The sequence below is a fragment of the Panicum virgatum genome, chromosome 7K, assembly GCF_016808335.1.
Source record: "Panicum virgatum strain AP13 chromosome 7K, P.virgatum_v5, whole genome shotgun sequence".
Taxonomy (NCBI): Eukaryota; Viridiplantae; Streptophyta; class Magnoliopsida; order Poales; family Poaceae; genus Panicum; species Panicum virgatum.
The window spans coordinates 34,201,771-34,223,962 of record NC_053142.1 but is presented as its reverse complement, the minus strand read 5'-3'; the positions used below and the strand labels follow the sequence as shown (position 1 = coordinate 34,223,962).

Genomic DNA, 22,192 nt, shown 5'->3' with positions numbered 1-22,192 from the left:
GGGGCAGGTCTGGAGTCGCCACGTGTCCGCAGGCGCAGGCACGCGCGCGGCCGCGAAGCTTCCTCCGGAAGACTCGCCCACCTACCGCATTCAATACGGGAGGCATAAGTGCGCTCTGCCACAGCAGAGCACGTGGCGACTTTTGCCAGGCTGCACTATTGATCGCGCGTTACCAAGGCACACAGTGCAGCCGCTGGCGCCGCCCACGCTACGCATGTCAGTCTGCTACGCCAGTTGGACACGACGGCTCGTCTTCGCCCATCATGACGCCTACGCGGTAGACCCAACAGTTTACGCTGCAACCTACACTATCTCAACGGGCGCCTCGCCGACGGGACAAGTGAATCCACTCCTCGGTCAGAGAGTCCACATGGCGATGAAGCGTATCCGGGGAGAGATTCTCAACCACTGTAGCACCATTAATGCCTTCTGCGCATTATACTATACATCCGCGTTGGACCCACCTGTCGGGGTCTCAACGCCTGTGTACGCGTCCCCTTGGGCTATAAAAGGGATACGCCCGTTAGAGAAAGGGGGGCCGAAGGAGTCCCGGCAGAGGCCAGTCCCCAGCCTGGGCAGAGGATATATTCATTCATATGCAAGATTAATACAACTCACAGTGGAGGTAGGGTATTACGCTCCGGCGGCCCGAACCACTCTAAATCATCGGGTGTTCTTGTGTTCTTGCTCCCTAGGTAGATCTGCCGAATCGCTTAGCGCTTCCCCGAGTAATCACCCTCTGGGATTAGGCGGGTGCACTACGCCACCCGGCGGTGGGTCTCCACAAACTACAACAGGTATAGTTTAGGATTTAAATTATATCAAATTATAGTTTAGATGATTGCTATTGTTGAGTAAATTGAAGGAATATTGGAGTTGCTCGAGAGGCCTTTCCACCTCCTCCGCTCCTCCTGTTCTTTTTTTTTTCAAAATTTCCTCTGTTCTTTGTCCTTCCCGTCCCCCAGTGACCACTGACCACTGACCAGTGTGCGCGCTGAGACAAGAAAACCCCCGTCCCTTCCTCTCCCCTCCCCTCCCCTCCCCTCCCCTCAAATTCACAAGAAAACCCCACAGCCATACGGGTTCCCCGCGGGCGGCGATCGCCGGAGATGAAGCGTAGAGACCCTAAATTGTGGGGTCGCTTCGGTGGAGGAGGAGGCCAGGGGTGGAAGGCGAAGAGGGGGAGGCCTGACGGCGACCGGCGCGGCGGGGGAGGGCCTGTGGTGAGGTGGTCGCACGCGGAGGCCATGAAGAAGAGTCCCGCTCGTGGAGTCGGTGCGGCCGTCGCTGGAGGTGGAGGATGGAAGAGGGGTGTTCTTGGTCCGGGAAAGGCAGAGCTTGGTGGGCCGAGCTGCGGGAGTGGAGGGTCTTGGACGAGCTGGTCGGAGGCGGCGGCGCCGGCGAAGGAGACCGGTACGGCCACCTGCAGGGGTAAGGGGGTGCAGATGTGGGAGTGGGACTGGACGGAGCAGGACGCGAAGAAGGCGAGGCCGTGCGACGCCGGGCGAGGAGAGGCGGGACGCGATGAGGAGGAGGAGCTGGTCTACGAGTGGAGGTGGACGGAGGCGGTGAGCCCGGAGATCCTGGCGCTGGTGCTCCGCGGGAGGCTCAAGGCGGACGAGGTGGCGCGGGGCGCGGCGCTGGTGTGTAGGGCGTGGAGGCAGGCCGTGGCGTCGCCGGACATGTGGGGCGACGTGGACATCGAGGCGTGGTGCCGCCGCGTCAACTGCCGCGCCAAGGCCGACGCCGCCGTGCGCCGGCTCGTCGCCCGCGCGCAGGGCACGCTCCGGAGGCTCTCCGCCTACCACGTCGGCGACGCCTCGCTCACCTACGTCGCAGCCTCGTAAGTCACGCTGTCATTACTGACGCTTGGTCTGAATTAATCCTGAAATGGTCGTTCTTGGCTTGGGAAAAATCGTGTTAATTAATCTGACGCGCGTGAACCAGTGAACCACATTGCCAATTTGCCATGCCATTTCACAAAAGAAGATGGTAATATCTTCTGAAACCACGACTTTTTTGCGTATAACATTGCAAAATTGTACTTTTACTGTCAATGGGTGAGATGCCCGTGGGGCTAGGACCTTGTGATGAGTGATTGAACAACACAGTGTGCGTGTGACGTTTCTCTTGGTTGGTGTCGTTGCAGGTGATAGGTGGAGACTGAACATGCGGCGACGTGTGAAGAATGAAGATATGATGCCACGCCGATGGACTGAGAGCGGTGAAGGGTGGATCAAGACTTGCGTTCGAGGGATTTGAGATCGTGCGGTGTATGTCTACTGTACCTGACGACACAGCGAGAGAACGTTGGTGGACGGTTTCTTGGTTAAGCCACAAAACCAAGATCCCGGACGTTCGTTGCGGCGGACGTGGCCGAAGATGGGGACAATTGTCGATCGCGAGAAGATTCCGGATCATCGTGCGGCGAGATCACGGGACGCCATGGTGCTAGATGGAAGGATCGCGGACATCGAGATTGTTTGCCGTGGAGGATGATATTGCGTGATACGCGCCGATTACGTTAATTTGATTTACGTAATGGCAAATTTGTAATTTAGGTAGTGCCACCCTATGGGTTATAAATATGCGGCACCTAGGATTGAGGGATGCACGTTTTTAGGGTTTTGGGGGGCGCTGCTACAGTAGCCGCCGTGAACAGTGCCGCGCTACAGTCTCGCGTGAACAGTAGCCGCCGTGAACAGTAGCCGCCTCCCTGAAGCACTTCTTGCGTGCACTCCTCTCTCCAGTCTAGCCTAGGGTTTAATTCCTAGTGAGGGATTTTTGTTGATCTCTCTAATCAAGAGAGGGAGGACGATCGGGCGGAGGCTAGATGCAATTTAGTAAGAACAAGTACTTGGTTTAATACTTTATCATTAAGTATTGTTCTTCGTTTCATTGCATCGTGCTTATTTGTTCTTCGTCAGGTTTATCGTCGGTTTCAATCTAGGTTTTCTTGATCCGCATTTTATACTTAATTTCCTTGCATAATATTTTGAGAATAGATTTCTAGTGATCTTGTGAACCTATGTTTCGAGTTTCCTCGCGTTTGGATCTAATTTGCTAAAGTTCTTGAAATTTGGGAGTTTGATCTGTTTGCTTCCGTGCGAAATTATTTTGAGTTGCTCCCATTCACCCCCCCTCTGGTCGCATTTTCCGGTCCTACAATTGGTATCAGAGCCGGTTAAGGTTTTCTCATACCTAATCTGTTGTGAAATCCACTTGTGGCGATCATGACTTCGTCTTCACATCCACCTGCTTTTGATGGAACCGATTACCCGTACTGGAAGGCTCGCATGAGTGCCTTTCTCAAGGGGAAAGGGATTGCGATTTGGAATATTACAATTGATACGACTTATGTGATTCCAGCTGATCCCTCAAATGCAGCTCACGCTACAAAATATGAAAACAATAACAAAGCTGTAGATTTTCTCTTTGCTGCTTTGAGCAAATCTGAATTTGATCGTGTTTCTGACAAACAAGTTGCTCATGAGATTTGGTCTACTCTACAAAATTTTCATGAGGGCACCAACGCAGTGAAGATCCGGTTATTTGAAACTTACAGGCGCGAATATGATAATTTTATGCAATCGCCTGGTGAGTCTATCGAAAATCTTTTCGCTCGATTTTTGAGTCTTGTCAACAAAATGAAAGCCAACATAATGGTTATGCCGTATGATGATCATGCAAGGGCTCTCAAATTGTTGCATGCACTCGACTTGGATGTTTGGGGTACAAAAGTGGAAGCGATTGTTGAGTCTACTAATTATGAGACTCTTACAACTGATGAGCTTTTCAGTAAGCTTAAATCCAAAGAGATCGACATCCAATTTCGAAAAAAGCTTAACAATCCCACAGCTGGTTCTTCTTCAAATATTCCAATGGCTTTGGTTTCTGGGAGTACTAACACTAATGCTAATCTTTTATCTACTCCTAGTTTTGCTTTGTCCTCCTTGTGTCATATTGCAGATGATGAGTTGGAGGTATTTGATGATGATCAGCTTGTTTTGCTCACCAACAAGTTCAAGCGGGTATATGAAAACAGGCGAAATAGAAGGCGTTCAGAAGGATGCTTCAACTGTGGTGAGCGTGGACACTTCATTGCTGATTGTCCAAGCAAGGTGAAGGCACCGGAGCATGGCAACAGCTACAGGCGCCAGGAACAATCAAGGGACAGGAAGAACAAGAGTGATAGGCGTGGGAGAAAGAAGGGACAACAGAAGTTTACTGACAAGCAAATCAAGAAGGCTGCACATGTTCTCTTTTCTTCGCTGGGTAGCTTTGATTCAGATGCCTCCTACAACTCTAGTGATTCAGAGTCCGAAGATGAGAAGCCCAAAAAGACCAATGATGGAGGACTCTGTTTTCTTGCTGACATCAAGGGAGGCATGTGCACTATGGCTTTAAATGAGGGTGATGCATATGACTGCAGCAACGACTCTTCTGATAATGAGGTACAAAATTCTGCTGAAGAAGAAATTGAAGAGTTGACTAAACTTGTTGATAAACAAAATAAAATTCTAGCAAGACTTAAGGCTGATCATGATAGAATATCTGCTGAATTAAAAACACTAAAAGATGCTACACCTGCTGCTGTAGAATGTGAGGAATGTTCTATTCATATGGTTTCTATTTCTGAATTGCAATCTAAGCATGCTGTTTTAGTTGATAAATTTGATTGTGCTAAGATTGAATTGGAAGAACTTCGCTCTCGTTCTGTTTTACTTGGTGCTTGTGCTACTTGTCCAATTTTGCAAACTGAGTTGAATGTTGCTAAATGCCATATTGTTCAGTTGGAGAAACACACTTGTCCTGTTTTACCTGAGTGTTTGACTTGTCCTACTTTTGTTGCTGAAATTTCCATCTTAAAGAAGGACAATGCTGCTTTAGAAGAAGAAAACACTCATTTGAGAACAATCCTTGGTTGGTGTTCTGTGCGTGAGCCCCAGATTGGTATGACTATTGCACAAATTAAAAGGGGTGAACATTTTGGTGTTGGTTATGATTTGAAGCGTACTTTTGGTAAAAAGAATGCAGATGGTGAGAACAATGGGCCTACTCCCAGTGAGAAGAGTCCACCGGTCTCACCTGAAGGTTTTGTGGTAGAACCTCCCAAGTCTGTTCCTAAAAAGCAGGTTTGGAGGGTTAAACCCAAACACTTTAAAAGCCTGAATAACACATGGCCACCAACTTGTGAACATTTGGATAACCTTAAGCCTGATTTTTCTGGTTCCACTTCTAAGGCTAAGGTTGTCGTTGCTCCTACTCAAAATATTTACCATTGCGATTTTTGTGATCGTGATGGTCATTTGGCGGAGTTTTGCTTCCGTAGGAAGCGTGCTGAACGACGTGATCGGTACCCTGCACATGGTGCCTATGATCGTAGTGACTCTAGACGAGCGCCAGTTGTTCGCTTTTCTGGTTTTCGCTCACGTAATAGTGCCCCTGCGTCATATAGGAATGACATGCCACGTTTTCCCCCTCGTGGGCATCGTCGTTCTTTCGAGAGATTTGATTTTGCTAATGCTTCTTTTGAGCAAATGGCCCAGCACTGGTTTTCATTGCATTATCCTAACCCCAGTGTTGAGTCATTAGCTCACTCTCGTGTTCGCTATTGATTGCAGGATGGAGGCGAGGAGAACATATGGATAATGGACTCTGGTTGTTCGCGTCACATGACCGGAGATGATAGATGGTTCTCCAGTCTCACCCCCGCGAGCGGTAAAGAATACATTACATTCGGGGACAATAGTAAAGGAAAAGTGATGGCACATGGCTGTATCAAGGTAACCAATAAATTCATGCTAAAGGACGTCGCGAAGGTACGGAACTTACATTATAACTTGCTTTCTGTCTCACAACTTCTTGATGATGGTTTTGAAGTGCGTTTTAAGAAAGGCAATTCGCGAGTTCTAGATTCTATCGGTAACCTTGTTTGTCAAATCTCCCCCTTTGGACGAATTTTCATGGTTGATTTCTCTAAATCTTTTGGACAAGCTCGTTGTTTGGTTGCTCATGGTTCTCTCCCCATTTGGAAGTGGCATCGTCGTTTGGGTCACTTGAGCTTTGATTTACTATGCCGTTTGAGTTCGATGGGTTTGATAGATGGTTTACCGAAACTCAAGTTTGAGAAAGATTTGGTTTGTGCTCCTTGCAAACATGGCAAAATGATTGCGGCTTCTCATGCACCTGTGACTCAGGTGATGACAGAACGACCGGGTGAGTTGTTACATATGGACACTGTAGGTCCAGCCCGTGTTCGTTCTGCTGGTGGGAAGTGGTATGTGCTCGTCATTGTGGATGATTTTTCTCGTTATTCATGGGTGTTCTTTTTGGAATCCAAGGATGAGGCTTTTCAATTTATTCATGATCTTGTTCTAAAGCTGAAAAATGAGTTATCCAATAATGTCGTTAGAGCAATTCGCAGTGATAATGGCACAAATTCAAGAATGCTCGAATGAAATCTTTTTGTTCAGAACAGGGTCTTGATCATCAGTTTTCCTCACCGTATGTCCCCCCTCAGAATGGTGTTGTTGAAAGGAAAAATCGAACGCTTGTTGAGATGGCTAGGACAATGCTTGATGAACATAAAACCCCTAGACGTTTTTGGGCTGAGGCGATCAATACCGCTTGCTATGTTGCTAATCGTATTTTTCTGAGAGCTTTTCTGGGGAAAACATCTTATGAGTTGAGATATGGTCGTTGTCCAAAAGTTTCTCATTTTCGCGTATTTGGTTGTAAATGCTTTATTCTGAAAAAAGGAAATTTGGACAAATTTGAATCACGTTCTTCTGATGGGTTGTTCTTGGGGTATGCTTTGCAAGGGCGAGCTTACCGGGTTCTTAATCTTGATACTAATCGCATCGAGGAGACATGTGAGGTCACCTTCGACGAGACGATGCCTTGTTTCTCTTCTGCTTTTGAGTGTGCAGGTGATGATGAGATTGGACAAAACATTTTTGAAGATGAGGTTGATGGACTTGATGATGATGATGATGCAACAGAGGATCCAGCTGTGCTCGAGGCAACTCCCATTCAGACGCCTAGCAGCACGATAGACGATGGGCCTTCAGAGCTTTTCACATCCACAGCAGATCCTGCAGCTATACCTATTGTTGATCATGAACTAGCTACAATTGAGGGGGAGGCAACTTCTGTTAGAACAGCACCTCGACATATTCAGCGTCGCCATCCACCTCAACAAATGATAGGTAACTTGAATGAGCGCACGACAAGGTATAAATCTAGAAATCAATGTGTCCTTGCGCATTCTGCATTTGTTGCCTCTTTTGAACCCCGTGATGTTGGACATGCGCTGTCTGATTCTAATTGGGTCAATGCCATGCATGAGGAGTTAGAAAATTTTGAACGAAATCAGGTTTGGGTTTTGGTTGATCCACCTTTTTCTTGCAAACCAATTGGTACTAAATGGGTTTTTAAGAACAAACAAGGGGAAGATGGTCTTGTTGTCAGAAACAAAGCCAGATTGGTGGCTCAGGGTTTCTGTCAAAAGGAGGGTATTGATTATGGTGAAACTTTTGCTCCTGTTGCTCGTTTAGAAGCTATTCGCATTTTGCTTGCTTTTGCTGCCTCACGTGGTTTTAAGCTTTATCAAATGGACGTGAAGAGTGCCTTTTTGAATGGGTATATAGAAGAGGAAGTTTATGTTAAACAACCCCCTGGTTTTGAACATCCTAAATTTCCTAATCATGTTTTCAAGTTACAAAAGGCTTTATATGGGTTGAAGCAAGCACCTCGTGCTTGGTATGCTAGACTGAAAACTTTTCTACTTGAAAATGGGTTCAAAATGGGTTCTGTTGATAAAACTTTATTTCTCCTCAGACAAGGCAATGATTCTCTAATAGTTCAGATATACGTGGATGATATCATTTTTGGTGGTTCGTCTCATTTTCTTGTTGCAAAGTTTGCAGAATCAATGAGTAAGGAGTTTGAGATGTCTATGATGGGTGAGTTGACCTTTTTCCTAGGATTGCAAATTAAACAAACACAGGAAGGGACATTTGTGCATCAGGGAAAATATACAATGGATGTCCTGAAGAAGTTCGACATGGCTGATGCTAAGCCAATTTCAACGCCCATTCCGACTAGCGCAGCTTTGGATGCTGATGAAGATGGAGAATCCGTGGATCAGAAGGAATATAGAAGCATGATTGGGTCACTTTTGTACTTGACTGCGACGAGACCGGATATACACTTTGCTGTGTGCCTGTGTGCTCGTTTTCAGGCGTCTCCCAGGACCTCTCACCGTCAGGCGGTGAAGCGCATAATGAGGTACCTTCGTTTCACTCCTGAATTTGGTCTTTGGTACTCTGCTTCTTCGACGCTCAGTTTGTGTGGTTATTCGGATGCTGATTTTGCTGGGTGTCGTTTGGATAGAAAATCTACATCAGGTACTTGCCAGTTTTTGGGTTCTTCTCTTGTTTCTTGGTCCTCTAGAAAACAATCCAATGTTGCTCAATCTACTACAGAGGCCGAGTATGTTGCTGCTGCTAGTTGTTGTTCTCAGCTTTTATGGATGATAGCTACCCTTCGCGATTTTGGTTTGTCGTTTTCTCATGTTCCTCTATTGTGTGATAGCACCAGTGCCATCAGTGTTGCTAAGAATCCTGTGCTGCATTCTAAAACGAAACATATTGATGTTCGTTATCATTTTCTAAGAGATCATGTTGAAAAGGGTGATATTGAGCTTAAGCATGTTGATACTAGTCAGCAGTTGGCTGATATTTTAACTAAACCACTCGATCAAGCCACGTTTGCACGTTTGCGTGGTGAGTTTGGTGTGTGTTATCCTTTCTAGTATCAATGTTTTTGTCGCTTCGGTTACATATGCCTTATACTTGTTTCAGCGAATTTGTGATAAATGCCTTTGGAGAGGTTGTGATGCTTTGGGTGACCATATTTTGTTTTGAAAACAGCACACAGATACTTCATGATTTTATCAGGCTTGTTTACATGTTCTTGTTCTAGTATCTGGTTGAATACTCGACATATATCTTGCTCACGGTTCGGTTTTGGCTCCTTTCAATGGGTCAAAGACCGGTTCGTCACTGTGAATGTAGCTTCTTTTGGGCCTATGAAAGAACAAATGTTCTTTGTGTCGCAAAGACACACATGAACCGGGCACTCTATAGTCCAGGGGCTGTCAAAAGATCCCAGATCAGCAGGGACAACAAAAGAAAAATGGGTTCAGTATTCAGCATATAACATTGGGAATAATATATATATATGATGCTGAGATTTGGGTTTGTATATACAGACTTGTGCTTTAGGCATGGCAGCCTAAGTTGGTTACTCACAGCTTGCCCCAGTCGCAGGTGTTGTGTGTGCCACGGGTTTGTCTTTCATGGCATAGACCTGATTCAAGCATTTGCAGTGAACTTTGATTGGAAGCTTTGTTACCCGTCGTGTGAGCTTGCTATATGTCTTGTCTTCAGCTTGATACTGGCTTTGAATTTGTTTGCATGGTCTAACTAATTGGTTTTCAAAAGGCTCTAATTTAAATTTCTATGGTCATTGCATTGTGTTGCTGCTTTTCTGAACAGCTGGTTTTGCTGGTTCGCTGGTATAAGTATTTGATATATGTCTCTGAAGCTTCTATCTGTGCCGTCCCCTCATGTATCTTTTACTTGATGGAGTGCTTTGTCAACAAGGGGGAGAATGAGTGACACAAATTCATTTTGCAGGGGGAGTTAATTTTTCTTGCTGAGATTATGCTTTTGAAATGTTGCTGAGTCTCAGGGGGAGGTTGAGTTTGAGCATTTTGACAGGGGGAGTTTGTCAGAGTTTGAGCATTTTGACAGGGGGAGTTTGTCAGCTTTGGAGCTTTTCAGTTACTCTTGTATTTGTCTTGATTGTGTCGAGCCTAGCTTTTGTTGCTAGCCCATGTCTTTGGGGATCAAGTTTGTTAGATTGTTTTCTTTTCTTTCTTCTTTTACTCTATTTTTGTTTGAATAAATTTGTGTGGTGTGGTGTTGTCAATGCACTCATCAAGGGGGAGATTGAGATGCCCGTGGGGCTAGGACCTTGTGATGAGTGATTGAACAACACAGTGTGCGTGTGACGTTTCTCTTGGTTGGTGTCGTTGCAGGTGATAGGTGGAGACTGAACATGCGGCGACGTGTGAAGAATGAAGATATGATGCCACGCCGATGGACTGAGAGCGGTGAAGGGTGGATCAAGACTTGCGTTCGAGGGATTTGAGATCGTGCGGTGTATGTCTACTGTACCTGACGACACAGCGAGAGAACGTTGGTGGACGGTTTCTTGGTTAAGCCACAAAACCAAGATCCCGGACGTTCGTTGCGGCGGACGTGGCCGAAGATGGGGACAATTGTCGATCGCGAGAAGATTCCGGATCATCGTGCGGCGAGATCACGGGACGCCATGGTGCTAGATGGAAGGATCGCGGACATCGAGATTGTTTGCCGTGGAGGATGATATTGCGTGATACGCGCCGATTACGTTAATTTGATTTACGTAATGGCAAATTTGTAATTTAGGTAGTGCCACCCTATGGGTTATAAATATGCGGCACCTAGGATTGAGGGATGCACGTTTTTAGGGTTTTGGGGGGCGCTGCTACAGTAGCCGCCGTGAACAGTGCCGCGCTACAGTCTCGCGTGAACAGTAGCCGCCGTGAACAGTAGCCGCCTCCCTGAAGCACTTCTTGCGTGCACTCCTCTCTCCAGTCTAGCCTAGGGTTTAATTCCTAGTGAGGGATTTTTGTTGATCTCTCTAATCAAGAGAGGGAGGACGATCGGGCGGAGGCTAGATGCAATTTAGTAAGAACAAGTACTTGGTTTAATACTTTATCATTAAGTATTGTTCTTCGTTTCATTGCATCGTGCTTATTTGTTCTTCGTCAGGTTTATCGTCGGTTTCAATCTAGGTTTTCTTGATCCGCATTTTATACTTAATTTCCTTGCATAATATTTTGAGAATAGATTTCTAGTGATCTTGTGAACCTATGTTTCGAGTTTCCTCGCGTTTGGATCTAATTTGCTAAAGTTCTTGAAATTTGGGAGTTTGATCTGTTTGCTTCCGTGCGAAATTATTTTGAGTTGCTCCCATTCACCCCCCCTCTGGTCGCATTTTCCGGTCCTACAATGGGGTACAAGTTAGCACTGCCGGCTGCGACTTGTTACAATGCTGCTACCAGAAGCCGTCCGTTTTGTGCATGAAACTAAAAAAATTTGAATCACTCGGAGAGTCTGTTTGTTGTAGCTCATATTCATTGATTTATCTTTGTCAACTCAATTCATAGACATAGACAGAGAGCTGTTGTATCACATATCTTATAAGATGCTCTGCTCTGCATGTTTTCATCACTTTGTGTATGGTCGTCAAAATTGTTATTGTGTTAGGGTGGTAACATATTGCCTTGGCACTGTGAACATCATTATTTAGGTGTATCCCTTGTTCAACCTTACTCATTTAGTGAATGAATCTCTGACTTTTGATGATGTATCTTAAGATGTTGATGCTTCCCTGACTAATGGTGTGTAATGCCTCTTTGCTATGGCCTAATTTGTTCGATTAAGGATGTACTTCTTGTACTGCTTCAGTGAGGTATATTGGTTATACACTTGATAGTGAACTTGCAAAAGGAAAAAAAAGGGGGGGTCTGCCATGCTTTCTTATGTGCATTTAGTGGCTTATGTAGCTAATAGTTGTTATTTTCAGTTCGGTGTACTCTGTATATAAATATGACATCCAAATCAACATGTTTGCTACTGATAATGTTTGATGTTTGCTTTTGTTGGACAGTGGGAAGCTGCTCAATGTTCTCCAGATCCCAATGAGTGAGATCACTGATCAAACCGTGGAGAAGCATGCAGAATTCCTTCCTGCACTGAAAGTGCTGGACATCAGTAACTGCCTAAATATCACGTCCAGAGGAATTGAGGCACTCGGCCGGCACTGCAGGTTGCTCGTTCATCTGAAGAGAAACATGCCCCCTCCAGATCCTCCTCAGGGTAACAACACAGCTGCTAGGGCGGTTGAAGAAGAGGCATTGGCAGTCGCAAACACCATGCCGACGCTGGAACAGCTTGAGCTTGCGTATGGCCTGCTCAGTGACCATGCGCTAAATACAATTCTTAACAAGTGTCCGCTGCTGCGCGCCCTGGACATACATGGCTGCTGGAATGTCAGGCTTGGAGGTGACTTAGAGGAGAGGTGTTGCGCGCTCCAGTCATTCAGGGAGCAATGGGAGCCTGTGTACTGCACTGACACAAGCAGTGGAGGTGACTATGATGATGACAATACTGACAGTGATGATTGATGGGGTTCTGTTTAGAGGTTCAAGTGGTTGCAGCTGTGATTATTTGAGGTCTCAGATGATGATTATGAGGTAGTTTGGGTATATATTGCAGTCCGATCCCAGCCGGCGCATCTACCCTTGGTGACAATTATTCGATACTCTACAAGGTTTGCATTGGAGTGCTGCTGCTTATGCAGAGAAGCAAAAGTAAAGCATTATAGTATTGGAGATTAATTAATAATGATGATTGTTGACATGAGACGATTTCTGAATGTGCTCGTATGGCTTTTGTCATAGGAAACACCTATTCAAATGCTTATATTTCACCTGATTGAAATGAGGGAATTTTTTGTGATACTGTCTACTGAATTTCATGTTTTGCTTCCTACTTGGTGCAATGCAGCAATGGTGCATCCTTCGCACCGTGCATAGCATGGTTTCTTGTAACCATTTTTCGGATTAGTCTTGCACGTTTTACTGATTGACTGGGTTCATAGTAACTTATAGGGGTTCCTGCTTGTTCTATTAATAATTTGCATAAACTGGCCGTTCTGGCAGTAACATATTCTGCTGGCTTCTCATTTTTTTCAGTGCTGCTTTGCTTGCTTGTGTAGCAGACAGACAGTGTCTCCTTTTTTTCGTTTGATTATCTTACGGCTTTTCGGATGGGGATGTTGTTGTGAATTCCTGATAAGTGATCTGAAAAGAAAAGGAAATGGCCATCTTATTTATACGTTATATGTGTAAAATTTTCTGGGAAATTATCTTGAGACAAAATAGAACTCGTTGAATATCAAACATATACTGCAGGTGGATTTTTTTTTTTTGAAACTAACTGCTGGTGGAAATCCACGAGCAAACTTGGTTACATGATGAGGAGAGGAGATCACGACAGAGCTCACAAACGTTGCAACAAAAAATTCATGGCTAGCCACTTGTCGCGTTCAGCCATCGCCCAGAATGAAAAGGAAAAGGAAAAAACGAACGAAAATGACCAGCAAGCTGTCGCCGGTCTCTCGATTGGCCGCGTTGATTCGCCTCGTGCTGCTCGCGCACGCACCAACCACCGCAGCACTGCAGCCGCGGCACCACTGGGTGGGCCCCGCCGCCATCCACCAGCAAACGAGAAACCACTCTCGGGCCGTGTTTGTTTTTCAATAGCATAGCATACTACACATTTCTCGAGAAAAGAATCTTCAATGTATGGAATACTAAACGAAATTTATTTGCAAAATTTTTTCACGGATGAGTGTAATTTTTCACGACGAATCTAATAATAGTAATTAATCGATGATTAACTACAGTGATGCTACAGTAACTATCTTCTAATCGTGCTATCAGAGACCTCATTAGGTTCGTCTCGCGAAGTATACAACGCTGTGGAGTTAGTTTTATAAATTATTTTTATTTAGTACCCCTAATTATTGGTCAGAGTTTTTGTGCTGTTTGTGCTAGCGCAAACCAAACAGGGCCTCGATTCCACCGGCGGGAGAGAGGAGACAACCGGGAGAGGGAGAGGAGGCATCTGGCATGGCGGCGGCGGCGTCGCCGACGTGGGTGTTCGGGTACGGCTCGCTGATCTGGAACCCCGGCTTCGCCTACGACGCCCGCGTCGTCGGCTTCGTCAGGGACTACTGCCGCGTCTTCTACCAGGGTAACACCTCCTACCCACCCGCCCGCCGGGGCCGCGCAATCGCCGGCCTCTTCGTGCCCGCCCTCAGTTTTTTTTTCCCCTCCGTTTCCTTTGGCCGCCGGACAGGGAGCACGGACCACAGGGGCACGCCGCAGTTCCCCGGGAGGACCGTCACGCTCGAGCACCAGCCCGGAGCGACTTGCGTACGCTTCTCTTCATCTCTGCCTGCTACTCTGCTACTGTACTTGCCATGAACAACCTGATAGGATGAGCATTCATAGTCCAGGATGCGATAAGATTTGGGAGTACAACCAAATGAATTAGTAAAGTCACAGCTACCTGCAATGGCCGTGTTTGGTTACATGTGATTTTTTTCGCGCACGTTTTTCGAGAAAAGAATCTCGTACGCATGGAGTACTAAATGAAGTCTATTTGCAAAACCTTTTCAGGGATGAGTGTAACTTTTCGAGACGAATCTAATGGCGGTAATTAAGTGATGATTTGATACAGTAATGCTACAGTAACCATCCTCTAATCGCGTGGTCAAAGGCCTCATTAGATTCGTCTCGCGATTTACACGGGGGGTTGTGGAGGTGGTTTTGTAATTAGACTTCGTTTACTCATCTTAATTTTTGGTCAAAGTTGCTACAGTATTTTCATGGTTTTAAACCAAACACGGCCAAAAGCTTTTTCATGCATTCATTTAGGATAGCTTGGCAGTCATGTTCACAGTTCAGGCATTCATTTTGCACTGAATCTCTGTATTTAACATCCGTAGTGGGGAATTGCCTACAAAATAAAGGAGGAGGATAAGCAGACAGCTTTGGAGGTAAAGTTTTTTTTTTTGCAAGTCAGCCAGGTACGTTCTGTTTGCCAATACTGACTACAAACAACTGTTTCATGATGACACTCATTTGTTTCATGATAGTGTTACTTACCGATCGTAATGGAAATCAACAGATTGGTTGATGACCCACCAATCGACCTGTTCTGTTTAGGTCCATGAACTTCAAAAATGTATTTTTAGGTCCACGATCTATTCAAGTGTGTCACTTGAGGTCCAAAACGCCTCTGACCAGTGTTGACTGCCTACGTGGACCGCCACGTCTGATCCAACGTGGCCATTGGCCGCCACGCGTGCCTCACCCCCTGCGCCTCCTTCTCTGTAGTAGCCGCCAGCTCCCCCTTGCATGCAGCGCCGGCGGCTCAGGGCGGAGCCTGCAGCGCCGCCAGCCCCTGCACGCCACGCGCGAGGCCACCCCGTGCGTGCCCCTGCGCGCCGCCGGCCGCGGGGCGCTGGCCGCCCGGCCGCACGTCGTTGCCTGCCGGCGCAACTACCGTCAGGCAGCCGTTCCTCACCCGCCTGGCCGGGGCTCGCGGTGCCCCTGCCTTGCCTGCGCGGGCCCTGCGCGCACGCCACTGGGCCGCCGCCGCCACGCAGTCGCTTGGCCGCCGCTCCTGGTGCCCCTGTCGCCCGTGCTGCCACCCCCGACTCGCCTGCGCACGACCGCCGTCCAGCCTGCACGCCGTCTTCACACCACCGTCAATGCTGCGACCGAGAATTTGAGGACCCCGGCCGCCGCGCCCCTGCAATAGAAGGGGGAGGAGCAGGACCTGCCGTCGTCGTCCCTGGGAGGAGCCCTGTCCGCACCACCTGGAGGTGTTGCCGCCCTCACCACGCCGCCTGCGGGGCCGTGCGCCGCTGTTGGCGCCTTGACTTGCCGCCAGCGAGCGGCGAGGCGGCAAGAGATGTGAGCGGGGGCAGGGATGGCGCGCGCATGGCCCGTGTGGGGGTGCGGCGAGCCTCCCCGGCCGGGCGCAGGACGAGTAGCGGCGGCGAGGAGGCGGCCCGACGGAGGACGGTGGCGGCGGGCAGAGCTTCAGCGCCGGAAGCTCTGCACGACGAGGCCAAGGGCCGGGTGAGGGCTCAAATAGGAGGAGGAGCGGTGGCCGGGGCGCGGCGTGGAGGAGCGAGAGCGGCGTGAAGCGGCACGGGCCTACAGCAGGGGAGCGGCGTGCGCAAGGAGCAGGGGTGGGACGCGCGAAACCAGGCGGCGGCCAGGCGGGCCGGCACCGGACCGGCGCGCGCCGCACGTCGCGTGGGGAGAGAGGAGAGGAGGGGGGAGCTGGGGTTCGCCGGAGGGGAGCTGGGCAGGACGCCGGCGCAGCAGCGAGCAGCTCAGCAGGGCGGCGAGGCACGCGTGGCGACTTGTGGCCACGTTGGATCCGACGTGGCAGTCCACGTAGGCAGTCAACGCTGGTCAGAGGCATTTTGGACCTCAATTGACACACTTGAATAGATCGTGGACCTAAAAATGCATTTTCGAAGTTCATGGACCTAAATAGAACTGGTCAACTAGTTTAAGGAACCCCAGTGCATTTTACTCTTTTCTTTTCTACACAGTCCCTCCAGATATTATGATTTTAAGTCATGAACGAGTATGAAATTGCCTTATATATGAAGTTTGATCTGTTTATCTTGATGGTATTTCATATTTGTAGCAGTAAGTCTCTACATAAACTGATTTTGTGTCGCTTACCTTGCTTCTATTGGCATTTACCTTCAGATTTGAATTGCAGTATCTAGAAGTCAGAGAGAAGCAGTATGATGAGAAGATTCACCTTGATTTGTATACGGTAAGATATTGTAGCTGGAACTATTTCTTTCCAATTTCCGACAATGTTCCACATGTAACTACTCATAAGTATAATAACTTTCAGGATTCATCACCTAAAGTACCAGCGGTAGAACATGTGACAGTGTAAGTGGTCCCGAATTTCGAATAAGCATTTCATACATACCAAAAATTTTCACGGATGTAACTGAATACATGGATAATAGATACTTAGCCACAACGAATAAGGAGAGCAACAAAAACTATCTTGGTCCTGCACCTCTGGAAGAAATGGCCAGGTATGACATCCCATTAGCTTCCACGTTACTAGATTGTGCAACTGAACCTGTTGTTAATTTATAGAATAACTGTGCTTTTCTCTAAGAAAAGTTTTGCTGTGTTTAGGCAAATTTACCTTGCGGAAGGCCCTTCTGGACCTAACAAAGAGTATGTATTCAAACTTGAGGATGCCTTAAACAAACTAGGTAAGTATAACAAGGTTGTACTCTTTTACAGAATTTGTAAGAACAATTTGAGGCATGGGTTTCAGAGTTCAAATATTTGTTGACAGGATTTGTAGACCCACATGTCCAAGAACTGGCGAATGCTGTGCGTGAGTATTCAGATGCCAAGTCCAAGTAAAAAAATCACATTTCCCCTTTCTTTTGAGGGTAGAAGATTTCGGAAGAAAGTCAAAATTTATTCATGCTCAAACATCGCTATATTCTTGTAAGCTGCTAGTTATATGGCTATCTTGTGACTATATTCCTGTGACATCCCGCCCGTCCATGAATGGCGTTTGAAAGCTTACTTTAGAGATTACAGAAGTAACATTGGGTTTTCCCTACACTTTGTTGTTTCTAGGCTGGAGTGAAAACTAAAATTTCTTGCTATCTACTTTCAAGAAGCAATAACAAGGGAAGGCAAAAAAACAAGAATGGACCAAACAAATGATGCGCTATTATTATTATATAAAATGCTAACGGTCTTGTAAATTTTCTAGGTCTGACCAGCGTAGAAAAAAAATGGATTTTGTTAGAAGTTTTTTCCCCAACGATTGTTTTCTCCTTAACGATTGTTTTCTCCTTTTTCGCCTCTGGTTGATGAAAATTGAAAGAAATTACACTGTTTTACGTAGTTCATAAATTTCAGGCAAAGGCTAATACAGATCATCATCTGTATCTCTCCCAATCTGCAATTTTTGGCTAAAATTCTCGGCACGGAGTACAAGATCAAGCGGCATGGATTTGCAGCTGGCCTTGGCGAAGGTGATCTTTCCCCGGCGCTGGTTGTAGAGGACTTGCATCTTCTGCTGCTGGAAGTTGCCCAGGATGGGGCACCCCGCTGGTCTTGCCGACCATCAGGCACATCGTCCGGCCGATAGTGGCTAATAATTGTTATTTAGTGGCTTATGTTGCTAACTAGGTTCTAGTCAGTGCGTTGCTGTAGACCATCATCGTCCGGCATGGATTCGCACTGGCACGAAAAAATTTCACATAAATACACAAAGTATGGATAACAAATGATATTTTTCAAATTCCTTGACATCCACACGCAAACTTTCACGTAATACTTGTCCTTTCTTAATAATTTTATATAGGTTCGTGTGTTGCTATGGGTGGTAAAAAAGTTTCACATCAATAGACAAAGCACCAACAGCAAATGGTGTTTTTCACATTCATTGATATCAACACACAAACTTTCACATAATACTTATCCTTTTTAATTTTATATAACTCACGATGCGTCTTGTTCATGTCATTCTTCTTTCCCTTTTCATCAGATATTGGCTCATGATGCGCATCGTTCATTTCATTTATATATATTCAATGGACATTTTGAGGTCAAGGCCGGGTACTCTTTCCCATTATCTAAAAAAAAATATTCAATGGACATTGTTGTGGATCAGGCTCTCTCCCTCTCTTTAGTTCCTTAGGATCACTTCTAATGGTCGTGGAAACCGCGCGGTCATCGGCAGGATCATCGGCGCCGCTGACGTGCACACCGTGGGCACGTCCCGCACTTGCTGACGCACAGCTGGTTCGTGTCCGGCGGGCTTCCCACTGCCAGCTCGGTCTGCTGATCGTCCCCGGCGACGACGGCCCTGCACCTCCTCTTTCCTCCATTGCCGCCTTCGCGGTTTCGCCTAGCTATCTAGCTCGATCGACACTCGACAGAATCACCTAACACTGACGCGCTTGCCGGCGTTGCGTGTGCTCGCTTTTGCAGGTGGATTCCCGCGAGCTCTCGTGGATCAGGCAGTTTATAAGCAGCCCGGCAACCGGAGCCTAGAATTCGTGAATTTCCGGGCAAAGAAAACGGGAATTTCGGGCAAAGAAATCTATAATCGGGAATTTCCGGGCAAAGAAAACGGGAAGATTCCAAGAAAAAAAACGGAATCCGTGAATTTGATCAGGAAATCCCTCCAACCGATTTCGTTTTGGATTTTATCTGGTTTTCCCGGATTTCTTCCTATTTTCGAATTTTTATGTGAAAATGATATTCCGTCGGCACATACGGGATATGGTGTCGGTCGGTACGCTGTTTCTATCCCTAAGAAAAAATGCCAGTACCTTCCCCGAACTACCCCTCGCTCTCTCCTCACCTTGGAGTAGAGCTCTTCTCTTCTTGTTGTTGTGTGTTATATGGGAAGCTCTCCTCGTCCTTTTATCCTTTTATATATAGTCCTCTAACGTCAACATCAGTTCAAGGCAGAATTATACATGAAAACATTGTGAACCGCCTTGGGGAGAGTGCGAGAGATCTTCCCGCCAAAATTGAGCAAGTCGGGATGCCGTCCAGGGTCAGGCGAACCCTAGGGGTTGGCCGACCCCTGGATGCCGCCTCTCACACGTCGCCTTTCGGCCGGGGGCACCGCCAGGTTGGTCCCCAAGTGTGTACATGGTGGTTCGGGATAAATTTAGGTGGTTTTCTCTTGTTTGTGGGCTTGTGAATTTGTGTGCCAGCCTCCGATTGGTCGGAGGTGTGTTTCTTGGCCTCTTGGGTTCAATTACTTCAGGACGTGGGCTCTCCAATTCTCATACTCGCATGGAATGTTCTGAAATGTATTCTCCCCTTTGATTGAACACGATTTTTTTCCGTATGCAAACATGATCTCTTATAAATAGTGATTCACCAAAACTCATGAAAATAATTAAAAATAAACTTCTACACCTAATTTGGTGTTGTTATTTCACTATCCTTTGCAGGAGTTGATGGTCGGATTTCCTTCAACAAATGTGGCGGGTGTAGTCGTGCAGATGGTATGGGAGCGAGCCTACGATGTCATAATGGTCCGGCTGAACAAGGGTGCGCCCGCTGCCTGCTAGTGCTAGACCATCGGCCCGTAGGCGGCGCTGCTATCCTGTTTGCCAGACGATGCGTCTGAATGCATATGCGCGTCACGGCAGTCTGGCGCATTCAACACTCCGAGGGGCCAGTACTTCACACCCCCTCACACTAATAGAAAACGGACCAAAGATCCAGACCAAAGGTATCAGCTGCTGTTGCAGCCGGTACCGTTGGTACCAATGGTATCGGCTGCAACAACAGTTGATATCTTTGGCCTTGAACCGACCCCGTGGAGGACAATTGGCACCGGATGGAGGTACAAACCGATTCTAATGCGGCAGTATAGGAACCGGTTTATACCACCACCCGGTGCCAAATGCAGACGCCGATATAGGCACCAGTTGGTGGGATCAACCGGTGCCTATTGTGCTGCAAACGGCATCGGATCCTACCACAACCCGGTGCCGGTTGACGCTCGGGCCAAAGGCACCCGTTTGTGTCTTGACCCAGTGCTATTGAATAACATTTAGCACCGGGTCATAGGTACCAACTGGTGCTTTTTGTCCACGCCTATAAATACCCCAATCTCTTCCCCCTCCAAGCTGTCGTGAACTCACTGTTCATGACAGCTGAGTGAGGGGAGGGGAAGAGAATTTTTGTTTTTTTCTTCAAAAAAGATTAGTTATTTTTCTCCATAACTTAGCAATTGGTTTTTAAAAGCAGTTATCATTTAATTTAGTTTGTATATATGATAATTATTTTTAGTTGTAGCATTTTATTGTAGTTATATGCGTTATCCATTTATTTGATATGTGAATACTATCAAATTATTGTATTTATATGTTTTATCAATTTATTTGATAAGTGAATAGTATCTATTTATTATAGTTATATGCATTATCAATTATATATTTGAATTCAAATTTTGTATGGAAATATTATCAATTACATATGCAAGGGTGCTTTATTTAGTTCCCTTCAAAATTTCAAAACTTTACAAGATTCCACATTCGAGATGCATGCTGCGCCAATTCGAGACCCGCAGCTCAGCTAGGCCAGAAGGCCACATGCGTCGTTTCTTGTACAAAAATATAAAGTTCCATATAGAGAAACAAAGTTTTTACACAGTCATGCAGTCAGAAGGCCATATGCATCGTTATAATTTTGTAGTTCAATTTTATTAATAGCGTATTCAATATTAGTTATAAATTGGTAGTATGAATGAACTATTTGTACACTACAATGATGTATATAAATATATTGTGGACCCAGATGAGTCGGCAATGGATGTACATGGCCGACCGGCGTTCAAAGAAGTTCATTGATGGCGTGCATGAATTCATAGAAGCGGTCGAGAAACACAAGTATGGCGGTTTCGTTCGTTGTCCATGCAAATTCTGTAAGAATGAGAAGGATTACTCATCATCAAGAACCATCCACAGTCACTTGTTCAATAGTGGTTTCATGCCGAACTACTATGTTTGGACCAAGCATGGCGAAAGAGGAATTATGCTGGATAATAATGTAGAAGAAGAGGACATGATTCCTGACTTTGCAGCCAATTATAATGCCTTTTTCAATGACACTGCAATGGGTGAGCCTGAAGAAGATACTGAAGGATACGTTGTAGAAGATGATCTTGGTCAGATGCTGCGCGAAGCTGAGGAAGGTTGCGAAACAGAAAAGGAATCGAGAGATCTGTAGCGTATGTTGGAGGATTACAGAACATTATTGTACTCTGATTGCAAACAAGACCAAAACAAGTTGGGTACGACATTGGAATTGTTGAAATGGAAGGCATCAAATGGTTTGTCTGACAAGAGATTCGAGGAGTTGCTGAAACTTATAAAAAACTTACTCCCTGAGGGTAACACCTTGCCGGCGACAACATACGAGGCAAAAAAAGTTGTTTGTCCTTTAGGATTAGAGGCACAGAAGATACATGCTTGTCCTAATGACTGCATCCTATATCGAGGTGAGTATGAAAATTTGGATTCATGCCCTGTATGCAACGCATGCCGGTATAAGATCCCTCAAGATGATCCAGGCGACGTTGAGGGGATGCGTGTCAAGAAGAGGGTGCCTGCCAAGGTGATGTGGTATTTCCCTCTAATACCACGTCTGAAACGTTTGTTCATGAACAAAACGAATGCTAAATTGATGCGATGGCACAAAGAAGAACGTAAGCAAGACAATATATTGAGACACCCCGCTGATGGATCGCAGTGGAGAAAAGTGGACAGAACATTCCCAACATTTGCAAATGATGCGAGAAATATAAGGTTCGACTTAAGTACGGATGGCATGAATCCTTTCGGTTAGCAGAGCAGTGGCCATAGTACCTGGCCTGTGACACTCTGTATATACAAC

General features: G+C 46.4%; 2 protein-coding genes across 2 annotated transcripts; both read left to right on the top strand.

The window, feature by feature from the left end:
• The first annotated feature begins 1,023 nt into the window (after positions 1-1,023).
• Positions 1,024-12,638, top strand: LOC120641159 (F-box protein FBW2-like). Its single transcript, XM_039917160.1, has 2 exons — positions 1,024-1,843; positions 11,788-12,638. The coding sequence occupies exons 1-2, from the start codon at positions 1,110-1,112 to the stop codon at positions 12,302-12,304; spliced, it is 1,251 nt and encodes a 416-aa protein (XP_039773094.1). The 5' UTR covers positions 1,024-1,109; the 3' UTR covers positions 12,305-12,638.
• A 658-nt stretch (positions 12,639-13,296) lies between these two features.
• LOC120641158 (gamma-glutamylcyclotransferase 2-3-like) lies at positions 13,297-17,463 on the top strand. The gene is made up of 9 exons (XM_039917159.1): positions 13,297-13,418; positions 13,756-13,937; positions 14,043-14,119; positions 14,695-14,745; positions 16,497-16,553; positions 16,638-16,678; positions 16,759-16,830; positions 16,937-17,016; positions 17,103-17,463. Exons 2-9 carry the CDS (start codon positions 13,814-13,816, stop codon positions 17,171-17,173), a joined length of 573 nt encoding a protein of 190 aa, XP_039773093.1. The 5' UTR covers positions 13,297-13,418; positions 13,756-13,813; the 3' UTR covers positions 17,174-17,463.
• Positions 17,464-22,192: the final 4,729 nt, after the last annotated feature.

Excerpts from the sequence above, each read along its gene's own strand:
- LOC120641159 (XM_039917160.1), top strand. The coding sequence starts at position 1,110 with ATGAAGCGTAGAGACCCTAAATTGTGGGGTCGCTTCGGTGGAGGAGGA. Across the intron at positions 1,844-11,787 it reads CTCACCTACGTCGCAGCCTC|TGGGAAGCTGCTCAATGTTC; the intron begins GTAAGTCACGCT and ends TTTGTTGGACAG.
- LOC120641158 (XM_039917159.1), top strand. The coding sequence starts at position 13,814 with ATGGCGGCGGCGGCGTCGCCGACGTGGGTGTTCGGGTACGGCTCGCTG. Across the intron at positions 16,679-16,758 it reads GCGGTAGAACATGTGACAGT|ATACTTAGCCACAACGAATA; the intron begins GTAAGTGGTCCC and ends CATGGATAATAG. Across the intron at positions 16,831-16,936 it reads CCTCTGGAAGAAATGGCCAG|GCAAATTTACCTTGCGGAAG; the intron begins GTATGACATCCC and ends TGCTGTGTTTAG.